This window comes from Piliocolobus tephrosceles, chromosome 2, assembly GCF_002776525.5.
Source record: "Piliocolobus tephrosceles isolate RC106 chromosome 2, ASM277652v3, whole genome shotgun sequence".
Classification (NCBI taxonomy): Eukaryota; Metazoa; Chordata; class Mammalia; order Primates; family Cercopithecidae; genus Piliocolobus; species Piliocolobus tephrosceles.
Genome location: NC_045435.1, coordinates 101,682,515 through 101,710,114, shown reverse-complemented (window position 1 = coordinate 101,710,114; position 27,600 = coordinate 101,682,515). Strand labels below are relative to the sequence as shown.

Sequence of the window (27,600 nt, the reverse complement as noted above, 5' to 3'; positions counted from 1 at the left end):
GTGAGGAAGTTGCTTGCTTCCCCTTTGCCCTTCTGCCATGATCATAAGTTTCCTGAGGCTTCCCAGCCATGCTTCCTGTAAAGCCTGCAGAACTGTGAGTCAATTAAACTTCTTTTTTTCATAAAGTACCCAGTCTCAGGTAGTTCTTTATAGCAATGTGAGAACAAACTAATACAGAAAGTTGGTACTGGAGAAGTGGGGCATTGCTATAAAGATACCTGAAAATGTGGAAGGAACTTTGGAATTAGGTAACAGACAAAGGTTGGAACAGTTTGGAGGGCTCAGAAGAAGAAAGGAAGATGAGGGAAAGTTTGGAACTTCCTAGAGACTTGTTGAATGGTTTTGACCAAAATGCTGATAGTGATATGGACAATGAAATCCAGGCTAAGTGGTCTCAGATGGAGATGAGGAACTTATTGGGAACTGGAGCAAAGGTCACCTCAAAAGTGACTTTCTGTGCTTTAGCAAAGAGACTGGCAGCATTGTGTCCCTAACCTAGGTATCTGTGGAACTTTGAACTTGAGAGAGATAATTTAGGGTATCTGGCAGAAGAAATTTGTAAACAGCATAGTGTTCAAAATGTGGACTGCTTGCTTCTAAATGCCTGTTCTCATTTGCATAACCAAAAATAGCTTGCATTTAAAAGGGAAGCATAAAAGTTCAGAAAATTTACAGCCTGACCATGTGGTGGAAAAGAAAAACCCATTTTCTGGAGAGAAATTCAAGCCAGCTGCAGAAATTTGCATAAGTAAAGAGGAACTGAAGTTAATAGCCAAGACAATAGGGAAAATGTATCTAGGGCATTTCAGAGACCTTCACAGCAGCCCCTCCCATCACAGGCCTGGAGGCCTAGGAGGGAAAAATGGTTTCCAGAGCCAGGCCCAGGGACTCCTGCTCTGTGCGGCCTCAGGACATGGTGCCCTGCATCCCAGCTGCTCCAGCCATAGCTAAAAGGGGCCAAGGTAGAGCTTGGGCTGTTTCTTCAGAGGGTGCAAGCCCCAAGCCTTGGCATCTTCCCTGTGGTGTTGGGCCTGTGGGTGTGCAGAAGTCAAGAGTTGAGGCTTAGGACCTCCACCTAGATTTTAGAGGCCATATGGAAACACCTGGATGTCCAGGCAGAAGTCCGTTGCAGGGGTGAGGCCTTCATGGAGAACCTCTACTAGGGCAGTACAGAGGGGAAATATGGGGTTGGAGCCCCCACACAGAGTCCCCACTGGGGTACTGACTACTGGAGCTGTGAGAGGAAGGCCACCATCCTCCAGACCCCAGAATGGTAGATCCACCAACAGCTTACACCATCTGGAAAAGCCACAGGTACTCAATACCAGCCCACAAAAGCAGTCACAGGGGTGGAGCTGCCTAAGGCCATGAGAGCCCACCCCTTGCATCAGTGTGTCTTGGATATGAGACATGGAGTCAAAGGAGATTGTTTTGGAGCTTTAAGATTTAATGACTGCCTGTTGGGTTTTGAGCTTTCATGGGGCCTGTAGCCCCTTTGTTTTGGCCAATTTCTCCTTTTTGATGGGAGCATTTACCTAATGTCTGCACTCCTGCTGTATCCTGGAAGTAACTAACTTGTTTTTTATTTTAAAGGATCATAGGCAGAAGGGACTTGCCTTGACTCAAATGAGACTTTGGACTTGGACTTCTGAGTTAATGCTGGAATGAGTTAAGACTTTGGGGGACTGTTGGGAAAGCAAGATTGGTTTCAAAATGTGAGAAGGACATGAGATTTGGGAGGGGGCAGGAGCAGAATGATATGGTTTGGCTCTGTGTCCCCACTCAAATCTCATGTTGAATTGTAATCCCCAGTGTTCGGGGAGGGACCTGGCAGGAGGTAATTGGATCATGGGGGTGGATTTCCCTCTCACTGTTCTCGTGATAGTGAGTGAGTTCTCACAAGATCTGTTTAAGTGTGTATCACTTCCCCCTTTGATCTCTCTCTCCTGCAACCATGTGAAGAAAGTTGCCTCCTTCCCCTTAGCCCTTCCACTATGATTGTAAGTTTCTTGACGCCTCCCAGCCTGTGGAACTGTGAGCCAATTACTAACCTATTTTCTTCATAAATTACCCAGTCTCAGATAGTTCTTTATTGTAGTTTGAGAAGAGATTAATACAGTACTCCATCAATGTGTATAATTATATGTCAATTGAAATTTTTTTTAAAAAGACATTACAACTTTCATATGGGTTGTGCATCTGCTAGTGCTCTGCTCTCTCTCTCGCTCTCTCTCTCAATCTCTTTCTGCCTCCCCCACCTCCCTCTCCCTCTCCTTCCCCCCTCCCCCTCCCTTCCCCTCTCTCTTTCCGTCCCTCCCCTTCTTAACTCACTCAGGAGGAAGCCAGTTGCCATTTTGTGAGCAACCCAGTGTACAGGCCCATAAGGGAAAAACCGAAGCTTCTTGCCAACAACCACAAGTACACTTGGAAGCAGATCCTACAGTCCCAATCAAACATCCAAGTGACTGGTGCCCCAGTTAACAGCTTGACTGGAATCTCATGAGAGAGGTTCTGAGCCAGAATCACTCAGCTAAGATGTTCCCAAATTCCTGAATTCTGAAAGCTGTATGAGATAATACATGTTTATTGTTATTTTAAGCAACAAAGTTTGGGAGTAATTTGTTATATAGCAATACACAAAATTGTTTGCTTCCTAGGGGAAAAGAAAACAAAGCTCTAGGCATCACACTACCTGATTTGAAAACTAATTACAAAGCTATAACAAATCAGTATGGTACTGGCACAAAAACAGACATAGACCAATGGAACAGGATGGAGAGCCCATAAATAAATCCACGCATTTACAGTCAATTGATTTTCAACAAAAATGCCAAGAACACACAGTGGGGAAATGACAATATCTTCAATAAATGTTGCTGGAAAAACTGAATATCCACACACACAAGAATAAAATTAGACCTTCATCTCACACCACATGCAAAAATCAGCCAAAGTGTATTCAAATTTTAAATGTAAGATCTGAAACTATAAAACTACCAGAAGAGGCCAGGTGCAGTGGCTCACACCTGTAATCCCAGCACTTTGGGAGGCCGAGGCAAGTGGATCACTTGAGTCCAGGACTTTGAGACCATCCTGGGCAAAATGGTGAAGCTCTGTCTGTACAAGTTGCCGAGACCAGCTTGGTTGGGGAGACCCTAACCCAGTGGTGCTAGAGGAATTAAAGGCACACACACAGAAATATAGAGGTGTGAAGTGGAAAATCAAGGGTCTCACAGCTTTCAGAGCTGAGAGCCCTGAACACAGATTTACCCATGTATTTATTAACAGCAAGCCAGTCATTAGCATTGTTTCTATAGATATTAAATTAACTAAAAGTATCCCTTATGGGAAACAGGATTAACTAAAAGTATCCCTTATGGGAAACGAAGGGATGGGCCAAAATAAAGGAATAGGTTGGGCTAGTTAACTGCAGCAGGAGCATGTCCTTAAGGCACAGATCGCTCATACTATTGTTTGTGGCTTAAGAATGCCTTTAAGTGGTTTTCCGTCCTGGGCGGAACCACAACCTTCCAGTGTGGGTATTGTGGCCATCATGAACATGTCACAATGCAGCAGAGATTTTATTTATGGCCAGTTTTGGGGCCAGTTTATGGCCAGATTTTGGGGGGGCCTGTTCCCAACAACAAGTAATACAAAAAAATTCAGCTGGGTATGATGGTGTGCACCTATAGTCCCAGCTACTAGGGAGGCTGAGATGGGAGGATTGTTTGAGCCTGAGAGGTTGAGGCTGCAATGAACCATGATCATGTCACTGCACTCCAGCCTGGGCAACAGAGTGAGACCCTGTCTCAAAAAATAAACACCTATCAGAAGAAAACATAGGTGAAAAACTCCATGACATTGGTCTGAGCAAAGATTTTTTTAATATCCTAAAAGTAGCATTGGCAACAAAGGCAAAAATACAAATAAGATTACATCAAACTAAAAAGTTTCAGTGCCATAAAGGAAACAACAGTGTGAAGAGACAGCCTATGTAATGGGGGGAAATATTTGCAAACCATACATCTGATAAGGGGCTCATATCCAAAATATCTAAGGAACTCAGTAGCAAGAAAATAACTCAGTTTTCAAAATGTGCAAAGGACCTGACTAAAGATTTCTCAGAAAAGACATACAAATGGCCAGCAGATGTATGGAAAAAATGCTCAACATCACTAATCAGGGAAATGTAAATCCAAACCACAATGAGATGCCACCTCCCACCTGTCAGAATGCCTGTTATCAAGAAGATAAGAGAGTAAGTGTTGGTGAGGATAGGAAAAGGAATCCCTGTACACTGTTGATAGGAGTGTAAATCAGTATGGGCATTATGGAAAAGAGTATGGAGGTTCCTTGAAAAATTAAAAATAGAACTACCATATGATCCAGCAATCTCACAACAGGGAATATATCCAAAGGAAATGAAATCAATATGTCACAGAGCTGTCTGCATTGCATGTTCACTGCAGCAGCATTCTTAATACCAAAGAAAGGGAGTCAGCCTCGGTGACCACCAACAGATGAATGGATGAGGAAAATGCGGTGTTTATCCACAAAGGACTACTACTCAGCCTTTAAAAAGAAGCAAATTGCACTTTTGGAGGCCGAGACAGGCAGATCACGATGTCAGGAAATCGAGACCATCCTGGCTAACACGGTGAAACCCTATCTCTACTAAAAATACAAAAAATTAGCCAGGTGTGGTGGCATGTGCCTGTAGTGGCAGCTACTTGGGAGACTGAGGCAGGAAAATGGCATGAACCCTGGAGGTGGAGCTTGCACTGAGCCAAGATCACGCCACTGCACTCCAGCCTGGGTGACAGAGTGAGACTCCATCTCAAAAAAAAAAAAAAAAAAAAGCAGCAGCAAACCCTGTCATTTGTGATATCATGGATGAAGCTGGAGGACATTAGGTTAAGTGAAATAAGCTAGCCAAAGAAAAATAAATGCTGCATGATGTCACATATAGGGAATGTAAAAACATCAAACTCAGAAACAAAGAGTAAAATGGTGGTTACTGGAGGCTGGGAGGTTGGGGAGATGTTGGTCAAAAGACACAAGATTTCATTTAGGAGGAATAAGTTGAGATCTATCATGTATTATGGTGATTGCAGTTAGTAATATATTGTATATTTGAAAATTGTAAAAGGAGTAGATTTTGTTTTTACTACAAAAATATAAGTATATGAGGTAATACATTTAAATAGCTCGATGTAGCCACCCCACAATGTGTACAGATATCAAAACATCATGATGTGTGCCATAAATATGTAAAATTGTACTTGTCAATTTAAAACATAAATCAAGGCAGTTTATGGGGTTATCAGGACCTCTGTTCAAACCAGGACCAGCACACACCAACAAATCATTCTTCCTCAGCCCCTTTCCTATTTTATCAGTCCCCAAGAGTTCCTTTAGTTGTCATTCAAGTCACAGCACAATTGAGTACATTGCAGCATTTTTACATTCAGGTCATGCCTCCCTAAGAATCTACTCTGGATTGGGTTTGAAGAGCCCTCTCATCTCATCTGATGGTAGATGAGACACAGGCTTGAGAGCTGGGCAGTGCTAGGCCCTGGGGATGTGGCAGGCCGGAGCTGAGCCCATTCTTGCCATCGGGAAGCCTGACCCTGTCCCATCTTCTGGCACTTAGCGCACGTTCTACTAGCAGGTCCTTGGGGGCAAAGTCTCTTATCTGGAACTATCTTTAGAATCAGCAATAGCACCTGGCTCTGCTGATACTGCCTTGGGAGCTTGGAGGATCACAGAGCAGGCTAGGAGCCAGGCCCAGGATGTGGGAACAAGCAGCTCCACCTGCCTTGCTCCAGCCCCAGGGAGCTCCAGCTGGGTTTCTAGGTCACATGCCCACCACTTGGCTGTGATGGGTGATAAGGAGGATCTGGGAAGACTTCATATTACCATTTGGGGAAGGCAGGTAACTGGTCTGAACATTCTCCTCCCCTCCTGCCCCCTGTGATGAGAAGACGATCCCTGGATAAGTTCACTGATGGGAGAGGGGAGGGCAATTGAGTTGTCCAAAAAACAGCAGTCCATCACAGCTTTGCTTCTCCTTTGTACCTGGTGATATGGTTTGGATCTGTGCCCACACAAATCTCTTCTCAAATTGTAATCCGCAGTGTTAGAGGAGGGGACTGGTGGGAGGTGATTGGATCCCAGTGGTGGAGCTCTCGTGAATGGGTTAACACATCCCCCACTCCCCCTTGGTACTGTATAGTGAGTGAGTTTCACAAGATATGGTTGCTTAAAAGTGTGTAGCACTGGCCGGGTGCGGTGGCTCATGCCTGTAATCCCAGCATTTTGGGAGGCCAAGGAAGGGGGATCACCTGAGGTCAGGAGTTCAAGACTAGCCTGGCCAACATGGTGAAACCCCATCTTTCCTAAAAATACAAAAATCAGCCAGGCATGGTTGCGGACACCTGTGAGCCCAGCGACTCGGGAGGCTGAGTCAGGAGAATCACATGAACCCAGGAGGCGGAGGTTGCAGCGAGCCGAGATGGCGCCATTGCACTCCAGCCTGGGGAACAGAGGGAGAATCTGTCTAAAAAAAAAAAAAAAATTATCTGTGCATGGTAGTGTGCGCCTATAGTCCCAGCTACCCAGGAGGCTGAAGCAGGAGGATCACTTGAACCGGGGAGGGGAAGGTTACAGTGGGCCATGATGGTGCCACTGCACTCCAGCCTGGGCAACAGAGCGAGTCTCCATCTCAAAAAAAAAAAAAAAAAAATGTGTAGCACCTCCCGACCTGTCTTCCGCCTGCTCCAGCCATGTGAAGTGCTGGCTCCGCCTTCATCCTCCACCTTGATTGTAAGTTTCCTGAGGCCTTCCCAGAAGCTGAGTAGATGGTGTCATGCTTTCTGTACAGCCTGCAGATTCATGAGCCAGTTAAACCTCTTTTCTTTATAAATCCCCAGTCTCAGGTGTTTTATAGCAGTACAAGAACGAACCAGTACACCTGACAGAGAATCTTTGAATGTGTAACCACCCAGTGGGTTCTTCCTGCCCCTTTCCCAGAGAGAGCTCATTTATCAAGACAGGGGAATTGCAATAAAGGCTTTAATTCACCCAGAGCCAGCTGAACAGGAGACTGAAGTTTTACTATTACTCAAATCACTCTCCCTGAGCATCTGGAGGCTCGGGTTTTTCTGAAGTAGTTTGCGGGAAGGGGTGGGGCTAGCTAGCCAACAGGTGCTTGCTGATGACTGGTTGGGGGTGCTATCACAGGGGTGTGGGAAACGGCCCCCCACGCTGAGTCAAGTGGCTGGCTTCTGGATGAGGCCACAGGAGAAGCTGGCGGGTCCACGTGGAGCCATTTTCTGTTAGACATGCAAAAAACCCAAAAAGATATCTCAAAAGGCCATTCTTAGGCTCTACAATTGTGATGTTACCTGCAGGAGTAATTGGGGAAGTTGCCCATCTGGTGGCCTCTGGAATAACAGCTGGCAATGGTCTATATCGACACCTTAGCAGACAGAATTCAGGCTCCTCTATCCTCCTAGCCTGGTGACCTCTCATTAGCTAACGAAAGACCAAGTTGAGTGTTCAAAGGCAGTTAAGTATTGGGGAAAGGCTATTATTTAAACTAAAGTAAGTATCTTCCGAAGTTAGCTTGGCCTAAGCACAGGAATAATTAAAGGCAGCTTGAAGGCCAAAGGCAAAGTGGGGCTTGGCAGATGAGATCTTCTACACTGCCGTAATTTTTTCACTGTTAACAATTTTTGCAAAGGTGGTTTCAAATGGATGTGTCTGTATCACACCTGAAGATGGTTACTGTCAATTTCCAGCTTCACTGAATTCTCCCCTGTGCCTTTTTCTTCCCTTTGAGCCCCCAGGATTGCTCAGTCGTTCCCTTGGGCAAGACACTGGGCTGGCTGCTGTGAACACAAAAGGGAGCCATACGCAGCCCTGCCTTTAGGCACCTACCAGCTGGGGAAGGACACATTCAGCAGGAAATGCTCCCATAGCTCTAGCAGCACTTGTTTTTATTTTTATAGTTTAGTTCTTATAAAAAAAGAAGGCCTAGCGGTCCTTTGCTTTCAGGTTATACATTTGTTGAGGTGGGATGTATTGTCCGAACCTACCTCTACATAACTCTGTTCATTTATTTTGGGCAATTTTAGAAGAGAATCGGGGCTTGGACCTTTGCGAAGATTCACTCTTACCAGGTGTCATCTGTCATAGCCTCTGCTTTCCATTCTGCTTCTTTTTTTACATTTTATTATCCAAAGGGAGGTTTTTTGTTTTTTGAGATGAAGTCTCACTGTATTGCCCAGGCTGGAGTGCCAAGGCTCACTGCAACCTCCGCCTCCTGGGTTCAAGCAATTCTCCTGCCTCAGCCTCTCGAGTAGCTGGGATCACAGGCGCTCACCAGCACACCCAGCTAATTTTGTATTTTTAGTAGAGATGGGGTTTTACCATGTTGGCCAGGCTGGTCTCAAACTCCTGACCTCAGGTGATCCACCTGCCTTGGCCTTCCAAAGTGCTGGGATTACAGGCATGAGCCACTGCACCCAGCCAGGTTTTGTTTTTTATATATGAAAACTCTGAAGTCCTCTTACTAGGAGCATTTCCTTCCTCCGGATGGTATAAACAAGCACAGGTTTTCATGTTGCTATGGTTTGAATGTGTCGCCTCCAGAATGCAGGTGTTGAAACTTAATAGCCAGAGTGTTAACAGGTGGGGGCTTTAAGCAGCGATTAGAGTGTGAAGGCACCTCCCTCGTGAATGGTAATAAGGCCCTCGTAAAAGAGGCTGCACACAGCATTGAGCCGGCTTGCCTGCTGCCAGTGAGGATGTGGTAATCCCCTCTTCCAGAGGATGCTGCAACCAGGCGCCATCCTGGAAGCAGAGAATAACTCCCACCAGACAACTGAACCTGTTGGCACCTTGATTGTGGACTTCCCAGCTTCCAGAACTGTGAGAAATCGAGTTTCTGTTCTTTGTAAATCACCTAGTCTCAGATATATATTCTCGAGACAGTTCTTGCTCTGTCACCCAGGCTGGAGTGCAGTGGTGTGATCTCAGCTCACTGCAACCTCCACCTCCTGGGTTCATGGGATTCTCCTGCCTCAGTCTCCTGAGTAGCTGGGATTACAGGCGCCCACCACCATGCCCGCATAATTTTTGTATTTTTAGTAGAGACAGGGTTTTGCCATGTTGGTCAGGCTAGTCTCGAACTTCTGACCTCAGGTGATCCACCCACCACAGCCTCCCAAAGTGCTGGGATTACAGGCGTGAACCACTGTGCCGGCCAGTCTCAAGTACTTTGTTATAGCAGGACAAAACAAACTAAGACATGTTTTTATAGGTGTCTGCACATGTGTCTCAAGTTTGGGGTTTATTGAAGGGCATGATGGGTGGTGTACATCCAAGTTCCTATTCTCTGTGACGTGGACTGACTGTCTAACATTAATCAAGAACTGAGCCAGGGAGGGTGAGTGGAGGTGGGGAAAGGGCCTCGGAGAGCCTTCCTGGCAGGAGGGGTGCCAGGCTATGTGGTTTCTTTAGGACCTGGGGCCACTGACAGAGCTTCTGGCTTATGTGGCTCTCGGTCCAGGGGCATATGGCAGGGATGGTGGGCGGGGTGGCATCTGAACACCACGGCTGGCCCAGGCTTCTGCCCCATCCGCGACCTGTGTGCGCCAGGTTCTGGGTGTGCGTCGAGGCTCTGTTCAACGTGATGGGTTTCTAGGCAGGGCCCGGGGCGAGGGTTCTGAACCACCAGGGTTGAGAATCACTGTGGTTATCAGTCCAGCTCGGTTACACACCCCACCTGGCCTATCTGTGTGTAAATGGCCTGGACACCCCTTTTATAAGCTAAAATGAAGGGCTATAATGAAGCCACCAGCTACAAACACTACTATGCGCAGCCACTTTATTCTCCCCCAGTCACCTGGGAGGGTAGCTGCTATTATCTCCATTTTCCTCAGAAGGAACTGGCTTCAGAGACCTGCCAGCTAATGAGTTGTATTTGGAGCTTGGGGTGTGCGACTTCCAATTTACCTGGAATGAACAGTAAAAGCCCTAACGGGAAAGCACATATTCCCACAGAATGGCTGCGTGTAAGGGTGTTTAAAAGCTCCTCCCTAGATTCCCAGAGAGCAGCTCCCCACGCTCGCTCAGTGCCCACTCAGAGGTGTGGCTGCGCAGGGGCCATCCAAGGGCAGCAGGAATCCACAATCCGCTTTCCCTGAAACGAGGCCCGCAGAACTTGTGAGAGAGGCCCGCTAGAGTGCACTGTCAGGGGCCAGTTTGTAATCTGTGCTATGTGTGGGGGAGTCAGAGGCGCTGAGAAGGGCCCGCAAATGGGAAGGGGCTGATTCTGCCAGATGAGGGTGCCCTGCAGGGGGTTCTGGTTGTCTGGGAGGACGCCCACCTTGGAGGGCTTCTCCTGGGCCGCATGTCTCCCGTGTCCTCCTGCAGCTGCTTTCCCAGCCCCTGAAGTGTGTGACATACTAAAAGAAGCTGAACCCTGGGGTTATGCAGGTGTGGTCACAGCCCCAGAGTGAGGACCGGGGAATCCTTGAGCAAATGACTGGCCTCTCTCTACTCTGTTTAAAAAAAAAAAAATGTGTGTTGGGGAGGCTGGTGCTCCCCGCTGAGGCCGGTGCTCCCAGCTGCTCCCTGCAGCATCCACAGCCACTCTGGTGAATTCAGGCCCACAGTCAGGGCCTGTTAGTCAGTAATCTCCTGAGTGCCAAGTATATGCCGGACGCTGTCCTTTGCAATGGGGACAAGCAGGGAGTAGGTCAGACATGCTGTCCCCTCTGGAGGGGACAGAAGTGATACCCTGCACAGACAACACAGCGTGAGACATTGTGACGTGGAGGGTGTGCCTGCTGAGGGCACGGGAGGGACCTGAACCTGTGTAAAACTTTTCCTTTCTATTTTTAAAATTTGGACTCTTCCATCTTGCTTCTGATCTAATCTTTCATTTCTTTACCCAGAAAGGAATAGAAAGAAAAGTTCTTTGCAAGTCACCACTCCACAGAAATCAGAGCAGATCCCTGCAGAAATTGAGCAGCAGCTTAGAATGTTGGAGTCAGTGAATTCTAGCATCCGGGTAACCTCAAGAGTTCAGGGTGCCAGCTTCTCCCACCCAAACACAGACACCAGTCTTGGCCCCAGGGGCTGGGAAGGAGTGGGAGGGAGACTCTGGGGTGAGTGCTCCAGAAAGCAGAGGACAGGAAGCATTCTGTGTCCAGCAGGGAGCTCTGCAGCCACCAGGGGCAGCTACATTCTCAAGTGCTGTGTGCCCAGGGAAGTCTGCCCAGAGCGGAGACAGGCCCTGCTCAGCATCTGGCCGGGCATAAGGAAGGCGAGGCTGAATCGGCAGGGCTGACACGGTGACTCAGGACAGGGAGGACTCAATCAGCAGGGGAAGGGCTTCATGGAGTAGGTGTCACTGTCCTCTCCCCTGAGAAGGTAGACAGGGAAGGAGAGGCCACAGCCTGAGCTGAGCCCATCAGTGGGGAGTCACCTGCAGATGACAGGCCCATCCTGTACCCAGTCAGTTCTGACTTTACGGAACCCAGAAGTTACAGCGCTAATGTTGTTCTGATTCACGATTGTCCTGCTTTATTCTACGGAGCTCTGCAGGAGGCATGTTTGTGGGAGAGAGTGGGGCAACTTGGCCTTCACACCCTAGCCAGCGGCGTGCAGGAGGCGGTGCTTGGAAGGGCCCCTGGTGCCCCTCCATCTACCCCTTCTTCCTGCCATCAGGGGGATGGAAACTCGCCCAGCTCTCCAGGAGGGGCAGTGTGGCCCGTTAGGAAGAGCGAGCGAGGCACAGCCCCATCATGGCCCCTGTGTGAGCCAAACAAGGCACTGGGCCTCTGAAAACTACAGACCATAAAAATGATGTTCCATCTGCAGCAAAGGTCCCAGCAATGTGTGGGAAAATGCTTTACAAAGGTCACATATTACTTGTGGAAAAAGAAAGCCCACAGGGGCCTCCATCAATGAACACTGCAGTGAATAAATCATTCAGAGCTTTGGGGATCCTTCTAGAAGCAGTGCATTTCCACTCAGCTCCGCTTGCTGAAAGTGTTTTTCCAAAGATGCAGCTCCAGAATCAGATGTCTGTGACTTGCTCAGAGCTGCAGGAAAGGCCTCCTGCGGTGCCATCTTCTGGAGGCGGGGGGCGGACTCCAGGCCCCGGGTTGGGGGTTTGGGGGGGAGTCTGAGCTCCCAGTGGGTGTCCCCAGCTGATCAAAGGCCCCATCCCAGGGTCCTCCTCTCTCAGGGCAATCCATGGCCATCTTTCTGTCACCAATCTCCTCACACCACATCCTGGGTCCTCTCTAAAGCTTTCCCCAAGGAAAACGGCAGTTTGACACCTGTCCACCTGCTCCAGGGACACACCACACCTGTGCCAAGGAAGCGAGTTTTCCCATCTCCACTCTTTCTGAGGGCAGGACTGTGTCTGGCTCACTCCTGTGTCTTCCCTGGCACAGTCAGTAGTTACTGAGTGTCAGGTATATGCCGGGCACTTGGTGAGACAGAGTCTGTGTTGCTGTCCTTTAAGTCACTATCTTTTTCGAGTAAACTTTTGATGAACAGAATGTTCACAAACCGTATGTGTACCACTAGATTAACTCACAGTGTGAACACACCGGTGTCACCAGCACCCAGAGGTCCCCTGGATTCCTCCGTCGCACCACACCCCCCAGGTGAACCACGACCCTGACTACCAGTGTAGATGGTTGCGCCTGTTTGGAATTTGGTAGCAATTGAGCGATACATCAAGCCCCCCTTGGGAAGTGGCTTCTTTCACTCAGTGGTGTGTCTGTGTGACTCATCCATTCTGTTCATCCTCACTGCTGAAGAGCATCCCGCTGATTGGCTGCGCCATAGTTCATCTGTTCTGTTAGTGAGAATGCAGGTTTTTTCCGGTACTGGCCTGTTAGCATTTTTGCTTCTGTCTTTTGGTGGACGTAGGTGTCCATTTCTGTCAGGTATAAACTTAGGAATGATTTTGCAGGGTCAGGGGGTAGATGTCATTAGTACCTTGTTGAATGCATACATGCCTGATGAATGAACAAGCCTCTGGCTCTGGGGGCAACAGGATAGGCAAGATGGGACATGGTACACATGCGCCCACACGCGCTCACACCCTCAGTCTTTTCCTGAGCTTGACCCTAAGTGCAGGGCCTGTCATCTGCCTTCTGCCTCAGCCAGGGGGGTAGCTGGCTCTAGAGCCTGGCAGGATCTGCTGTTAAGCTGCTGGATGGGGCTGGGTTGGGTCCAGCCTAACAGGCCTGGGGCTCTGAGGGGACCTCAGCTTCACATTTGAGGTTTTGTTTTGATTTTTCTTTGAGACAAGGTCTCACTCTGTCACATACACTAGAGTGTAACAGCGCAATCATGGCTCACTGCAACCTCCACCTCCCAGGCTCAAGAGATCCTTCCACCTCGTCCTCCCAAGTAGCTGGGACTCTAGGTGTGGGCGCTTAGCCAGTTTATTTTTATTTTTGTAGGGAGGGGGTCTCACGTTGTTGCCCAGGCTTTGTCTCAAGCTCCCAGGCTCAAGTGATCCTCCTGCTTCAACCTCCCAAAGTTCTGAGATTATGGGGATGAGCCACCACGCTGGGCTCACCTTGAGGCACTTATGAGAGAAGCTGTAGTCCCCCATTCCTGACATCTGTTCCCTCAGATCCCTGTGCTGACCATCTCAAAGGTCAGCATTGGGTCCTAGTAGTCTTGGGGGCCACATCCAAGCCTCTAGCAAACTTGGGGCCTGATGGTTTGCCCAACCCAGCCTCTTTTTTTTTTTTTTCTTTCAAAGACGGAGTCTCACTCTGTCGCCCAGGCTGGAGTACAGTGGCATGATCTCGGCTCACTGCAACCTCCGCTTCCTGGGCTAAAGCAATTCTCCTGCCTCAGCCTCCTGAGTAGTTGGGACTACATGTGCACGCCACCATACCTGGCTAATTTTTGTGTTTTTAGTAGAGGTGGGGTTTCACCATGTTGGCCAGGATGGTCTTGATCTCCTGACCTCGTGATCCACCTGCCTCGGCCTCCCAAAGTGCTGGGATTACAGGCATGAGCCAGTGTGCCCGGCCCAGCCTCTTCTCTCTAGATGAGTCAGCCCATCCTCTTCCAGGATGCTCACAGCCCCCACCCCCATACCACCCCACCTCATCTCCACCTGAGATGGGGTTTCCAGGTAACTGCCTCCCTTTATACTCACCACTGCTGGCCTCTCCGTGACCCCTCAGCCCCTCTCTAAGTGGCATAACGTGGGCCTAGGTGACTCCCTGATTGACTCAGAAGGCACTGGATAGCTCTAGGAATTCACTGCCTGTGACCCTTGGAAATGATGAAGGGGAGGCAGAAATCCTTTCAGGATAGGACTGACCTCTTTGGCCCCCCAGTGATGTGAAGGGACCTCAGTGACTTCTAGTTGGACGGGCTGATCTTCCAGTGGCCTGCTGGTGACTCATCAGAGATCTCCACTGTGTGCCCCATGTTCATCCAGGTATCTGAGTTTCCCGAGGAACCCTCATTTGGTTTCCTCAGGAAGCCCAAATATCTGGTGTGCTCCCCACATCAGGGCAGCCTCTAAATCAGGCTAGAATCGCCTCATTCTAGATTCTTAGGGAAAACAGGCTCTGTGAATCCCCTGTGCAACTCACACCTGGGTCCCGGTGAACCTCCCCTCCTGGCACTGCGTGGCCTCCCGGCTTCCTGAGAGCTCCGGAGTCCTGTCTGACTGCTTAGCGTGGTGACGCTCATAGACCAGGATGGCTTTTCCAGGTCCTTCTGCAGATAAACGGGTGTGCTTGTATTTGCTCTGTGAATTTTGGTATTGTAATTCGCACAGGCAGATTCTAAACATGAGGGCTGAAACGTACTCCTTTGTTTACTGCACAGAGCCCTGGTTGAGGCAGATATAAGAGGCTGATGGCTGGGTAATCAGTCAGGATCTACACAGTCACCTGAAGTAGACTGGCCTGGGAGGTGAGTCCAAAGCAGATGCTACTGAGGACATGCAATAGGTGAGGGAGGCAATCGGTATCGAAGGTCCCAATCACAATGGAGGTAGGAGGGAGGAGAACAGGAGAAGCGGCTTCTTAAAAAGCTGACCCGGCAGGTGTAGTGGCTCACGTCTTAATCCCAGTACTTCGGGAGGCCGAGGCAGGTGGATCACAAGGTCAGGAGGTCGAGACCAGCCTGGCCAACGTAATGAAACCCGTCTCTACTAAAAACACAAAAATTAACTGGGCGTGGTGGTGCACACCTGTAGTCCCAGCTACTTGGGAGGCTGAGGCAGGAGAATCGCTTGAACCCGAGAGTTGGAGGTTATGATGAGCTGAGATCGTGCCACTGCACTTCAGCCTGGGCAACAGAGCAAGACTCCATCTCAAAAAAACAAAACAAAACAAAAACAAAAAAACCCAACCTGAGGTCAATTCCCAAGATGAGTTCTTAGGCCCAGCGGCCATGCTTGAGCACGAGCTAGTGCCTGTTCTCCAGATCAGACTCTGATCTAGGTCAAGCCAGGCTGGCACACAGTGATGTGGCACTAAGGGCAACCTCAGGCGATACCTGAGGGCTGAGCGATAGTTCCCTTGATGCAAGGGATGCCCTCTCAGCCTCAGTTGTGGGGCGAAGAGAAAATGGTTTGCAAAACAGGGCAGGGTTTGACTGCAGGGGCTCGACAAGTGGCAGAGCAGCAAGGCTGGGTTTGGAATCAGAAGTCTGGGGCTCTGACCTTGCCACTTCCTGCTGTGTGACCTTTAGAGTTAACTGTTGGCTGCTTCGCAAGAAACTCGCCAATATCCCTGCCCTGTCCACCTGCCCTGTCCACCACACAGAGTTGATGGGTCTAGCAGATAAGCTGCCATCTGGGAAAATGCTTCGTAAACTGCAGGTCCCTGTTCACACACTGTGGTGTTCTGCTGATCCACGATGCTGTGTATTTTGTCATCTTTGTCCTGGGAGAAATCATCTGGGGTTTGACAACAGGTGACCAGCTAGGTGTCATACAGTGCCAGGATGGTCCCCCCGGATCCCAAGCTTTCTCATCTCCTATCTCCAGAGTCACACACAGCTTCAGGCTGGGGACTGAGGAAGACAGGAGGAGAAGCCTTACCCCTTTCTCCGACCCACCTGGCCCATGAACTCTCCAGCCATGAAAGGGGTCACTCCTCCCTGGAGGCCCATTAGCTTCAGGACACACATTCCCAACCCAGCTGCTAGTCTCTTCCAGCAGGTGCATGAGCAGCTATGGCCACGGCCTCGACTCACTTCCATGCACGGATCCAGCAACACTGGGCTCCACAGGTACTCAACTGTCCTAGGACTTGACATCTTCAAAAGAACTTACTGGGTTGTTTCTGATTGTAAAAGTAATGTATCTTCATTTTCGAAAAGTAGAAAATTTAAAACAAAAACACTATTAATCTTGGCACATTTGCTTTTGCCTTGCTTTTTACTTTATTTCCATAAATTTCCCATATATCCGATTCATGAAGAATTCCATCTGACCTCTAACTGCCCCTCTCTAAACTCTACCACAGGGAGGCCGAGTCCCGAGATCCTTCTTACTCCCTTCCTTCAGCACAGAACTGGGGTGGGGCAGTAAGGGTTAAGGGCTTTACCAATTCCCAGTGATTGAACTGTAATGAGGATGAGATGCTAAATTAAAGTTTATTGCAGAATAAAAGTGTGTGCAGTCAGCATTTGTAAGAGGCTACAATGAGATGCCTTCCAGGACGTGGCAATACAATTAGGTAGAGAGTTAAAACAGTAGAGTGCACACGCAGATGAGATGCGCTGTCTGCAGGAATCACTTGAAAAGATCAGTTAGCTTTAGGGAAGGCAGAACTAGTCTTGAATGCTAGTCAAGAGGTGATTAAACATGGAAGAAGCAATGGCCTCATCAGAGCGTAGAGATATTTGCAGAAACAAGGCATGGGGTGGGGGGTGGGGGGTACTGTATGGAGGACAAAAAGGGGACAAAGATTGAAGCCTGTCAGTGTTTCTCCTCCACTGTGTAGGGACCAGGTGCACTGGGATAAATGAGGCACTAGTCTGTGGGAAGGTGTCTGCTGGGTTGGGGGATGGAGCAAAGCAGACAATGGCCAAGAGTGCAGACTCTAGGGCCACAGTGACCGGGTTCAGACCCTGGCTGCCATTCCTGTACAAGCTGTGCCATGCTGGGCAAAGATGTGGACTTCTTGAGCTCTTTTCCTGATCTGTGAAATGTGGCTGCTGTAATCTCCCTCACAGGGTTGCTGTGGAGATTACACATAGACAGCTTAAGGTAGCCATTGAGCTATCAGTATTAACAAGGATTTGATTACTGATAAATAATGACTTTATTTAGCAGTTCCTAGGAAGGTTGTTCAATAGAAGCCAACCCCTGAAGCTGTTCTTTTCTGAGTATGGACTTGCCGCACTGGGGCCTGGCTCCTGAGCGTTGGTGACCAGGTAACTCCAAGGCTCTGCAGGGCAGCAGCCTCCCTCAATGCCCGATCTTCAGTTAGAACTGCAGCCAACACTGCCTGACATGGCATGTGTAAGCCGAACGGAAAGGCTGTAACTGCGTGTTGACATAAATGCTATTTGGTGGGGGGATATCAAGTTTTATTTGCTATAAACCCAATGTAGCCAGAGTTCTGGGAGCTGTGAGTGGTGACTATGAGTAGATACTGTGGATGGTACAATTTATCTGCACCTCATGAGGTCTTGTAAAGGTTTAATGTGGTAATAGGCACACACTATTTCCTAGCACGTTGGAAAGAGCTGGTACATAAATGTTTCACACTTTGCAAACGTGAGTTTCTGTTTTGGGGTCGGGTGGGAGGCATTACCCTACACTCCAAAATAGCAGATTTGTTCTGGTATAAAAGAAAAAAAAGCACTTTTATTTTACAAGGCAGTATTTTCCTAAAGTGTTACATATCAAGGAAAGTTGAGCTGTCTGTAGGAAAACAGTATAATTTTAGGAAATTACAGAAGAGTCAACATTGTGCTTAAAACTTTAAAACAGTTTTTAAAAATAGCACAGTAAGTGAATATTGCCAGGTATGAACAGCCTTAAAAAGTGAGGTGGACATGACGACATAGAAGCTCAGTGTTAAAGCCGCTAGTGACAGGTCGCTTTGAGAAGTGCTCAGGCTACGAAGAGAACACTGCTTCAACCTTAATCAACAAAAGAATTAATAGCACTAACTGAAACATGGCCTTTTCCTACAATAGCTGACTCTCAGTTATCTACAGTGATGAAGAGCAGTGACAATGTTTAAATGGTGAATCATTCCAAAATGAATGTTGAGAAGTGCCCTGTTTATGTTTTGATGTGAGAGACACTGACATCCGGGAACTTACAGCACTGATCATGTGCATGGAACTCCCACTGGCTTCTCCCTTCTTCCCTCCTCCTCAATGGGAGAAGACAAAATCGTACTACTGAAAAGCCTAAAATACAACTGGCCTCCTCAGTTCTGGTTCACACCTCCTCTGGAGAAGGGGACAGAAGAGAAAACTGTTAAAACTTTGTTTTCCTCATGTGAAAAAGCCAGAGCGTGACAATAAAATTTTGCAAACAAGATGCAGGAATAATTAAGAGCTGACTGTATGACTATTTTAACTTGTACCTTTTTTCCTGCCCAGTAGTACCCGTACCACTAAACTGAGCTGGATCTACGGACAGCTTTATAAATTATCCATGTGTGCATCCTATTACCCAAGTCAAGAATTAGCATAAAGGGAGTTTGTTATGGGTCCCAAAACATTTGTGATGGTTCAAATAGACCAAGAAGTGGAGGTAAGAAGTAAAGCCACCACTCCCAAGATAGAATCAAATCCCAGGTCAAATCCAAAAAATATTTCAGGAAAACAACCACATCGTGTTGTTCTGCTCTTGGTGCTTTTGTTTTGGTTTTGTGCTGTATGCCCTTGAGCTACAAGTCTTCCCTCCCAGGAAAACAACTGTTCTTCAGGGCTGTCCTCAGATTCTTATTTCATATCTTAAAAATTGCTTCGGAAAAAAGACCTAGATGTGACAGTAAACCCTTATTTTTTAATACACCAAAGAGTTGTAACCACAAAAGCATTGTAATCGTCATTTCTTGGAAAAGTTATAAGCATATTTGAAACTTGAAACTTCTAAAATCTTGGTTAGAGAACACAACTAAAGTCTACGTTTAATGGAATTAAGCTTCTACCTAATAGCTTTTATACCAACTTTCCAAAAGCAGGAGTGGTACCGGGTTCCATGTAAACCCAAGAAAGCAGTTTATCCATCCACACAGCCCAACCCTTGCTCCAACGAGCATGTTACTGGGTCCAAATTATAAAGCTTTCACATCTGTCAGTGTGCAAGTGTTAACCACAGGCTACTTCATGCGACTGTGTTTAATGTTATAGTGCATGTTGCAGTCTAAACATTTTCTAAAGTGCCTATAAGTATACAAATTAGCAACATAATATCAGTGTTACAGAGAATTCCTTCATATAATATAGAATAGAATAGGCCTAGAATTTAAAGTGAAACTACACATTTTTATATCTGTTTCAGTTGGTTTTGGAATGTAAGCATAAACAATTCCAGTTCAACAATATATTTCAGAGTGTTATCAACAGTGCTAGGACAAAAATAAATCTTGTGCTTATTTAGAAAAGGTCATTTTGAGATCCAGGAGTATCTGATACTTAGAATTCAATGGAACATCTTTAATTCTATATAGTAGATAGTAGTAAGTGAAGCTTAGTGAGTTTTTACTTATAAAGAGGTTGTGCAAATAAGGTGATTATCAACTATTACATCCAAAAATTTCATTAAAATTGTGTCTAATCAGAATGGCAGTTCAGGAGTTTAAAAAAACAGGAACCTAGACAAAGTCCTAGATAGTACTGAGAGAGGGCCCAGGCCTGCCACTGAGCCAGCTGCAGAAATGTGGCCCTGTGACCATGTATATCCATGGCTTTAGACATCCGGTTGTTGACTCAATTGGTTTAGTGGGTGGGAATGTGGGCCTATAAAGAACATTGACGGGGCCGGGCACGGTGGCTCACACCTGTAATCCCAGCACTTTGGGAGGCTAAGGCGAGTGGATCACGAGGTCAGGGGATTGAGACCATCCTGGCTAACACGGTGAAACCCCGTCTCTACGAAAAATACAAAAAATTAGCTGGGCGTGGTGGTGGGAGCCTGTAGTCCCAGCTACTCGGGAGGCTGAAGCAGGAGAGTGGCGTGAACCCAGGAGGCAGAGCTTGCAGTGAGCCGAGATCGCGCCACTGCACTCCAGCCTGGGTGACATGAGCAAGACTCCGTCTCAAAAAAAAAAAAAAAAAAAAAAAAAAAAAAAAAAGAACATTGATGGTAACGGTGTAGAGGAGTGTAGAGGAGAAACCCCTGTATACTCCCATACTCCCATCCGGAGAGAATGGGCTCGCCCACAGGGTAGATCTAGACAGGGCCCTGGTGTTGCTGTTACAAACCTGAGTGCGAGACACGTGACTGCACTGCTGTGGCCTGACACGCAGCTTGCAGGCATTTGGCTTCCACACCTGCCTTCAGTGGGCCACTCATGCAAGGGAGGCACCAAGAACCTCGGGCAGGGCTCATCAGATGTCCCTGTGCCACCTGGGCCATGCCCTCCCTGGACAGGGGGAAGCTCCTCATGCCCACATCTGCCTCCACCTGCCCTCTCTTGTGCCTGTTCCGAGAGCTCCTCTGACCCTCTTCTTGGTTTGTCTTGTTGAGTCTTTAAATTTCAGCAAGTGGAGACTTTATGCTGCATTCTCATTCAGCATAGAAAGTTTTGGCTCACGCTGTTTGCAAAGGAAAATGCATACTCTGCCTTCTAAACCTATCGATGTCTTGGCCACCTAAACCTAAAAAAAAGTTCTATCTAGTGAACGACTTAAATTATACATACAACTGGGAAAGCGGATTCTTCCTTGAGTAGTTTGTGAATGATGCCAGAGGGAGACTTCAGGGAAGAACACAACTTTTTCTTACAAACCCGGCCGGGCGCGGTGGCTCACACCTGTAATCCCAGCACCTGGGGAGGCCGAGGTGGGTGGATCACAAGGTCAGGAGATCGAGATCATCCTGGCTAACATGGTGAAAGCCAGTCTCTACTAAAAATACAAAAAATTAGCCAGATGTGGTGGTGGGCGCCTGTAGTCCCAGTTACTCAGGAGGCTGAGGCAGGAGAATCGCTTGACCCCAGAAGGCAGAGGTTGTAGCGAGCCAAGATCACGCCACTGCACTCCAGCCTGGGCAACAAGAGGGAAACTCCGTCTCAAAACAAACAAACAAACAAAAATTAATGTGACATACAGATGTACCATAATGGTGCCAGAGCACAAGGGAATCTCAGAGCACAATGGCCTGAGAGCACGCTTCTGGATAGTTAGGATGGAAGTATTGTTCTGTCTCCAACTCTGATGTTCTCATTAGGCCATACTGAAAATTTCCAGGATTTGTAACTATGCCTCATGGATAGAAGGTTTGGAGAAATGGCAGTTAACTGACTCACAAGAGTACCTGGTACAAATGGAGAGTAGAATTCTGGAGAGAGCTAAATAAGAAAGACTTCGTCACTATTTTGTGCGTGTGAGGGCAGAGAACACATACGGACAGTTAGTGTGGGAAAGTAAATGACTATTACACAGAATATTTTCTCCTCACTTAGCAGCGAACTATTTCAACTGCCTTTGCCGTTGCATAAAAATCCGTGCATCATACTGAATTCTAATCCATTCCTCACTTAAGCCATACTAATGCTTCATACAACCAAATGAAGCAGAATTAATCAAACCTATTAGATTCAGTCCTAATCCCTAAAGGGCTTCTGTCTTTAGCATTTCCATGCTAACTAAAACTATTAGTTGGTTTTTCTTAAGATGTCAGATGTAGCTGCCTCCTAAATGTGATACCTATATAACTTCCTAAGAGATTTTCCCAGACTTGAACAATTAAAAGCAGAGAAACGTTGGGGAACCCACCTAAGAGGCCAGCTCAAATGCTGAAACACCTTCCCCAGCTGGCCCGAGCCAAGTAAATCTCATCCTTCCCCTGGGTTCCCAGAGCTTTCTGGGTGTCATGAGTTGAATGTGTCATATATAGGACTGGGCCCCTTCATGGTGGGAATCAGGTCTTATTCATGCTGTGTCCCCACAGCACCCTGTAGGGGATAGGTGCTCAGCTAAAGCTGGATTGAGCATGAGACGGATGAGGTCATCTCCTCATGTGAACGTCTAGCTCAGCCCCAGTCATGGAGCCTTGTACAGACATTGGCCACAAACCATGGGCTGAACTGGCCTCCAGTGACCTCCCGGAAGTAAGCCGAGGCAGCTCTGATCCAGACCCAGTGCAGGTGTGGGGAGAAGGGGAAGGGAAGAAACGGCATCTACTAGTGCACACTCAGTAGGGAGTGCTGCTTGCGTAGGACAAGCAGGACAGGACGGGAGTGCCTGTGAACATGCCAAAGGGAATGGCAAGAGTCTCTCTGTGAAGGACTGGCTACTGAGAAAACACTGGTTCCTTCCCTTTGGGTACCTCCTCAATCTGATCCAAGATACTCTGCGACCATCACTTCAGCGCCTTCAAATCTCCCAGTGAAATTAAGGCTGGGTCACGATTCATGACACCAGATGCTACATAGAAAGTAAGTCAAGATACAAAAGAAAACCGTTTATAATAAAAAGAATGTCTTAGTTGTAAGACGGAGAGAAGCTAATCAGCATACCACTGAACTGCTACGGTTGTTGGTTGGGGGGGATGCGTGGGTAAAAAATATCAACAGCATTGGAAAAAAGGATCCACCAGACAAAGGTACAAAAGCTCGGCGTGGGTCCGAGGCTGCGGCTTCCTGTCTGGACTCTCACACGGTCGTTTCTATTGTTTCAATCACTTCCAGGTCAGACTGTGAGGGGGAGAGAAGGGTGCACTCATCCGGTTCCCAGCTGCTCTCTGGACTGTAATCTTCCTCTGAACTCAGCTCTGCTCCTTCTTCTGTGTCCTCGTCACACGATTCCACATAGTGAGCCCCGATCGCATTGATCCCAGAGTCCTCAGAACTTGAGGGAGAAGAGCAGTGATCTATTTTTGGTGTATTGCTCTCTTTTGAAATTAAGGCATCGTGTGCAGAGACCTCCTCAGGGCTCATTTTGTGGGAATGCGGCGCCGGCTGCTTCTGCACATAACACATCTTCCCATTAATACATTTAACCTGATAGTTGTCAATAAAGAGGTCTGAAATCATACAGTACCTTGGTGAGTCAGGGGGAAGGGGAGGCTGGAAGACAGACGCAAATTTCAAAAAGTGTTCAGTGAGCGAGACTGAGATCTGAATGGTGTTTGTGGGTTCCCGAGGCCTGGCAGGAATCTCAGTGCTTGGAAGCTGTTCCACAGGGGTCATAGGCTGATACATGTATTTGCCTGTGGAGACACAAAAAGACACTTGAAATCTATGAGTATTACACAAACTATATTAATACGGCCATAATGGTTTCTGAGGACTCGATGTCTTTAAAAATATTTCAGTAACACCTCAAAAGAAACTAGTAATAAAATCATTCAACACTGGTATAGTCAACTAAAAAGTCAGCATGGTATATAATAATTTTCATCTAAAAGACTCGATCTACTTTCCAAATCTCAATTTATATTTGAGTCTTTCTGATATCTCTGAAGTAGGTGGATAGACATTGTAATCCTTATTTTACAGACAACTTTAAGTTGTTCATCAGACAACTTTGTCTGTTCATCATACTAGAACAAAAAAGGTCCACAATATAGCATGGTAAAAAATACAACCTGTATAGCCGGGCGCAGTGGTTCACGCCTGTAATGGGCAAATCACTTTAGGTCAGGAGTTCCAGACCAGCCTGGCCAATGTGGCAAAACCCTGTCTCTACTAAAACTAAAAAACTTAGCTGGGCATGGTGGCACATGCCTGTAATAGCAGTTACTCGGGAGGCTGAGGCACGAGAATCCCTTGACCCCAGGAAGCGGAGGTGGCAGTGAGCCGAGATTGTGCCACTGCACTCCAGCCTGGGTGACAGAGTGAGACCCTGTCTCAAAAAAAAAAAGTTGTAAAACAGTATAATGTACTGTAAAATTATAATTCCATGTTTATCTCCAATAATGTTTGTGTTAATGTATATATTCTTCCAGTTTTTAAATGTATGTAAGTTTATTATCAGAATTATGGGAAACTTTCACTTTCCAGGTGTCTATATATAGACAGGTTACAATATACACACACCTATGTATTTACTGAATAGGTTGTGGCCCACTGAATTGTCCCGGCCACCCTCAATGACTGGGGTAAGGTTTAGGGTGGGAAATGATTTCTCTCAGGACCAAAGCTCATCAGTAGCCTATTCAGGAGGTTCGCCCCCACCCTCCCACCCCAATTCCACTGGCACTAAGCAACTCAAGCCAAGCAGAAGCAAAGGGCAAATGCACAGTGGGATGCAGAGGACACCCTGCTGGATGTTTCCAGGAGGCCACAAGCTTATCTCCGAGCCTTCCTCTCTGCTCTGAGACCGCAACTGTTTCCCACATAGTTGACATGGAAGTAAAACCTAAATGGATTTGGTCCTAATGTCTCTCTTTCCTTATCCCATTTTTTTTATTATTATACTTTTAAGTTCTAGGGTACATGTGCACAATGTGCAGGTTACATAGACATGTGCCATGTTGGTGTGATGTTCCCCACCCTGTGTCCAAGTGATCTCATTGTTCAATTCCCACCTATGAGTGAGAACATGCGGTGTTTGGTTTTCTGTCCTTGCGATAGTTTGCTGAGAATGATGGTTTCCAGCTTCATCCATGTCCCTACAAAGGACATGAACTAATCCTTTTTTACGGCTGCATGGTATTCCATGGTGTATATGTGCCACATTTTCTTAATCCAGTCTATCATCGATGGACATGTGGGTTGGTTCCAAGTCTTTGCTATTGTGAATAGTGCTGCAATAAACATACGTGTGCATGTGTCTTTATAGCAGCATGACTTATAATCCTTTGGGTATATACCCAGTAATGGGCCTCATCCCATTTTTCATTCAACATCTAGCAAAGCCTCCCATGTGCTAAGGAAATAGGGTTGAAAATATCCAATCTGTAAGTCTAAAGTGATTTCAAAACAAAAAGCTAAAGCAGGGATGGGGGGCCTAAAAAATCCCAGAGACAAGTAGCCACAATTGTGGGCATCATTTTGGATTTTTCCTAATTCAGTCAATTTGTCGGTTCATGTTGTATCTTCTGCACACTGTTGACAGGGCTTTTAACCTTAGCACTACCTGCATTTTGGACCAGACAATTCTTTGTTGTGGTGTGGGTCGGCGGGGGGTGCAGCCACTGTCCTAGGTGCTGTAGGGTGTTTAGCAGCATCCTCGGCCTCTCCCCACTAGATGCCGGTAGCAACTGCTTCCCAAATGAGACAAATTCCCCGAGGGGTGAAATCACCCTGGTTAAGAACCAGTGATTTATGGTAGCTTCATGAGCATCTTTTTGCAGGCAAATCACTCATGTGTATGGCACTTGCTCCATTTTCTTTCTTTATCAGACTGGAAATCCTTCTAGGACAGGAATCACATTTGTAAGGAAAACTAGCTTAGGTTTTATAATGTTAATGATGCCACAGGAGAGTAGCAATTTCAGATTAGAAATGTGAGTAGTAAAGAAGCCACAAATCATGAAACATCAGTAATCTATTAAGATCAATCAAGCCTGCTTATATTTTTTTGACTCCTGTACAAAAAAGTCACTCAGGTACCACAATTTCTTTATAACCAAATTACTCTAAAAATACCTTCATTTTCATCCTGGGGTACTGTATGAAAAAAGTACATTTAAAGTTGTTAAGCCTCTGGGTTCCCAGGGTGCTTCCAAGCCTGGACATACCTCATGCAAACCCCATGGTCTGATAAAAATGCAGAGAAGAACCATCACACCTGCCTGGGGGAACTACGTTTAAAATATACCAGGCATCTTCATTTCTCCAGCTCTTTAAAAGGTAATTACTACTTGTCAGGCAGAGTTAAAATCAGGTCAGATCTAAGAGGTGGCATGCTAGGACCTCTGCCCCTATGCACTGTAGACACTATTGGCTGAAGGGCTAAAGAAGGCTGACCTTTAAGCCTCCCTCCAGATCCTCCAGCCCCAGGATTAGAGCAATGTATGTTTGGGCACGGGATAGACAACGGACGTAGAGAACCTGGGGAACTACTCTTCTGTCCACAGAGTGTTAAATAAAACGTGGAATGAAGGTTTCATCTTTTCCATTCTTGGCTGGTAGTTACTGAGCTCAGGAGGCTGTGGAAGGCGGGCAGTCAAGATGTGCTTGCTGTGTACGCTAACTAGGTTCATCCTGCTCTAAGTAACCTGTGGTTTAGTTATCCACTTGTCACAGCCATAGGATCCTCGTAGTTGATTCACGCCTTCCAGAACCATCCTCAGACCCAGAGGGAACAAGGCTTTATTTGTCCAAAGATAGAGGGAAATGGTGAAGTCCGGCTTTGGGACTTCCCTCATTCCATCTCTTTTTTCCCTTTCCCTCCATCATGCTTCTTCATAATTTCTTTGCTCTCTTTCCTCTTGGTTATTCTCCTCTTTCTCTGGTCCCCTCTCATCCAAAGCTTAATTTTTCTTTCTTGAAGTGTAGTGCTGTGGACCAAATGTTTGTATCCCCACAAAATTCATGTTGAAACCCTAATCCCCAATGTGATGGTATTTGGAGGTGAGGCCTCTGAGGAGTACTTAGGTTTAGATGAGGCAATGAAGATGGAGCCTCTAATCACTGGTTTAGTGCCTCATGAGAAGAGGAAGAGACCAGATCCCTTTCTCTCTCCTCCATGTGAGGATACAGCATCTGCAAACCAGGATGAGCGTCCTCATCAGACACTGACTCTGCCTCACTCTTGGAATTCTCAGCTTCTAGACTGTGAGAAACACACGTTTGTTGTTTAAGCCACCCAGTAAATGGTATTTTATTATAGCAGCCCAAACTGACCAGGACATGTAGTAAAAGAGAAATGCAGCTGGGTGAGGAAGATGTGAACCGGATTCCATTTCTTTCTATGTCTATTAAATGTGTTTACTCAGAGTGAGGTAGGAGCCCATTATCTGGTGATATGGGGATGCAAAGAAAGAGAGAAAGAAAATAGTAAAGATGGCCGCATAAAAAACCTTTAGTAACCACCTTTGAAATATCAATTATTATATCATACTTACTATATTGTTTATAAACACAGAAATAATTAAGCTCAAAGATTTAGTTTTACAGGGTTGTGAAGGGTTAGTGCTTTGCTCCAATCCCTGATAACTTACATCCCTGGGGTATCCTAGGCTGAGAATCCATGTTCACATAGCTCCGAGGCACTGCAAGATCCTGAATTATCAGAGAGATTCAATTATGTTTACTACGAGAATAAAATGAACACACTTCTTTAACAGCAAGGATTGAAACAGATTTCTGGCGATTTAGCCAAAAAATTCAATAACCACTATATTCTCTGAACAATCTTAATTAAGGGTTTGCTGTGTTACTTAAAGAATAAATGGATGAGAACTTTTAAAACCTAAAAATGTTGAAACCCTAATCCCCAATG

General features: G+C 46.8%; 1 protein-coding gene across 1 annotated transcript; it reads right to left on the bottom strand.

Annotated features, from left to right (window-relative positions):
* Positions 1-22,663: 22,663 nt before the first annotated feature.
* C2H3orf70 (chromosome 2 C3orf70 homolog) lies at positions 22,664-27,350 on the bottom strand. Its single transcript, XM_026454847.1, has 2 exons — positions 27,320-27,350; positions 22,664-23,419 (listed from the first exon to the last, which is right to left on the bottom strand). Exons 1-2 carry the CDS (start codon positions 27,348-27,350, stop codon positions 22,863-22,865), a joined length of 588 nt encoding a protein of 195 aa, XP_026310632.1. The 3' UTR covers positions 22,664-22,862.
* Between the last annotated feature and the right edge of the window lie 250 nt (positions 27,351-27,600).

Coding starts and splice junctions, on each gene's coding strand:
- C2H3orf70 (XM_026454847.1), bottom strand. CDS start 27,350: ATGGATTCTCAGCCTAGGATACCCCAGGGAT. Junction 23,420..27,319: donor GCCTAGGATACCCCAGGGAT/GTAAGTTATCAG, acceptor GTGTCTCCACAG/GCAAATACATGTATCAGCCT.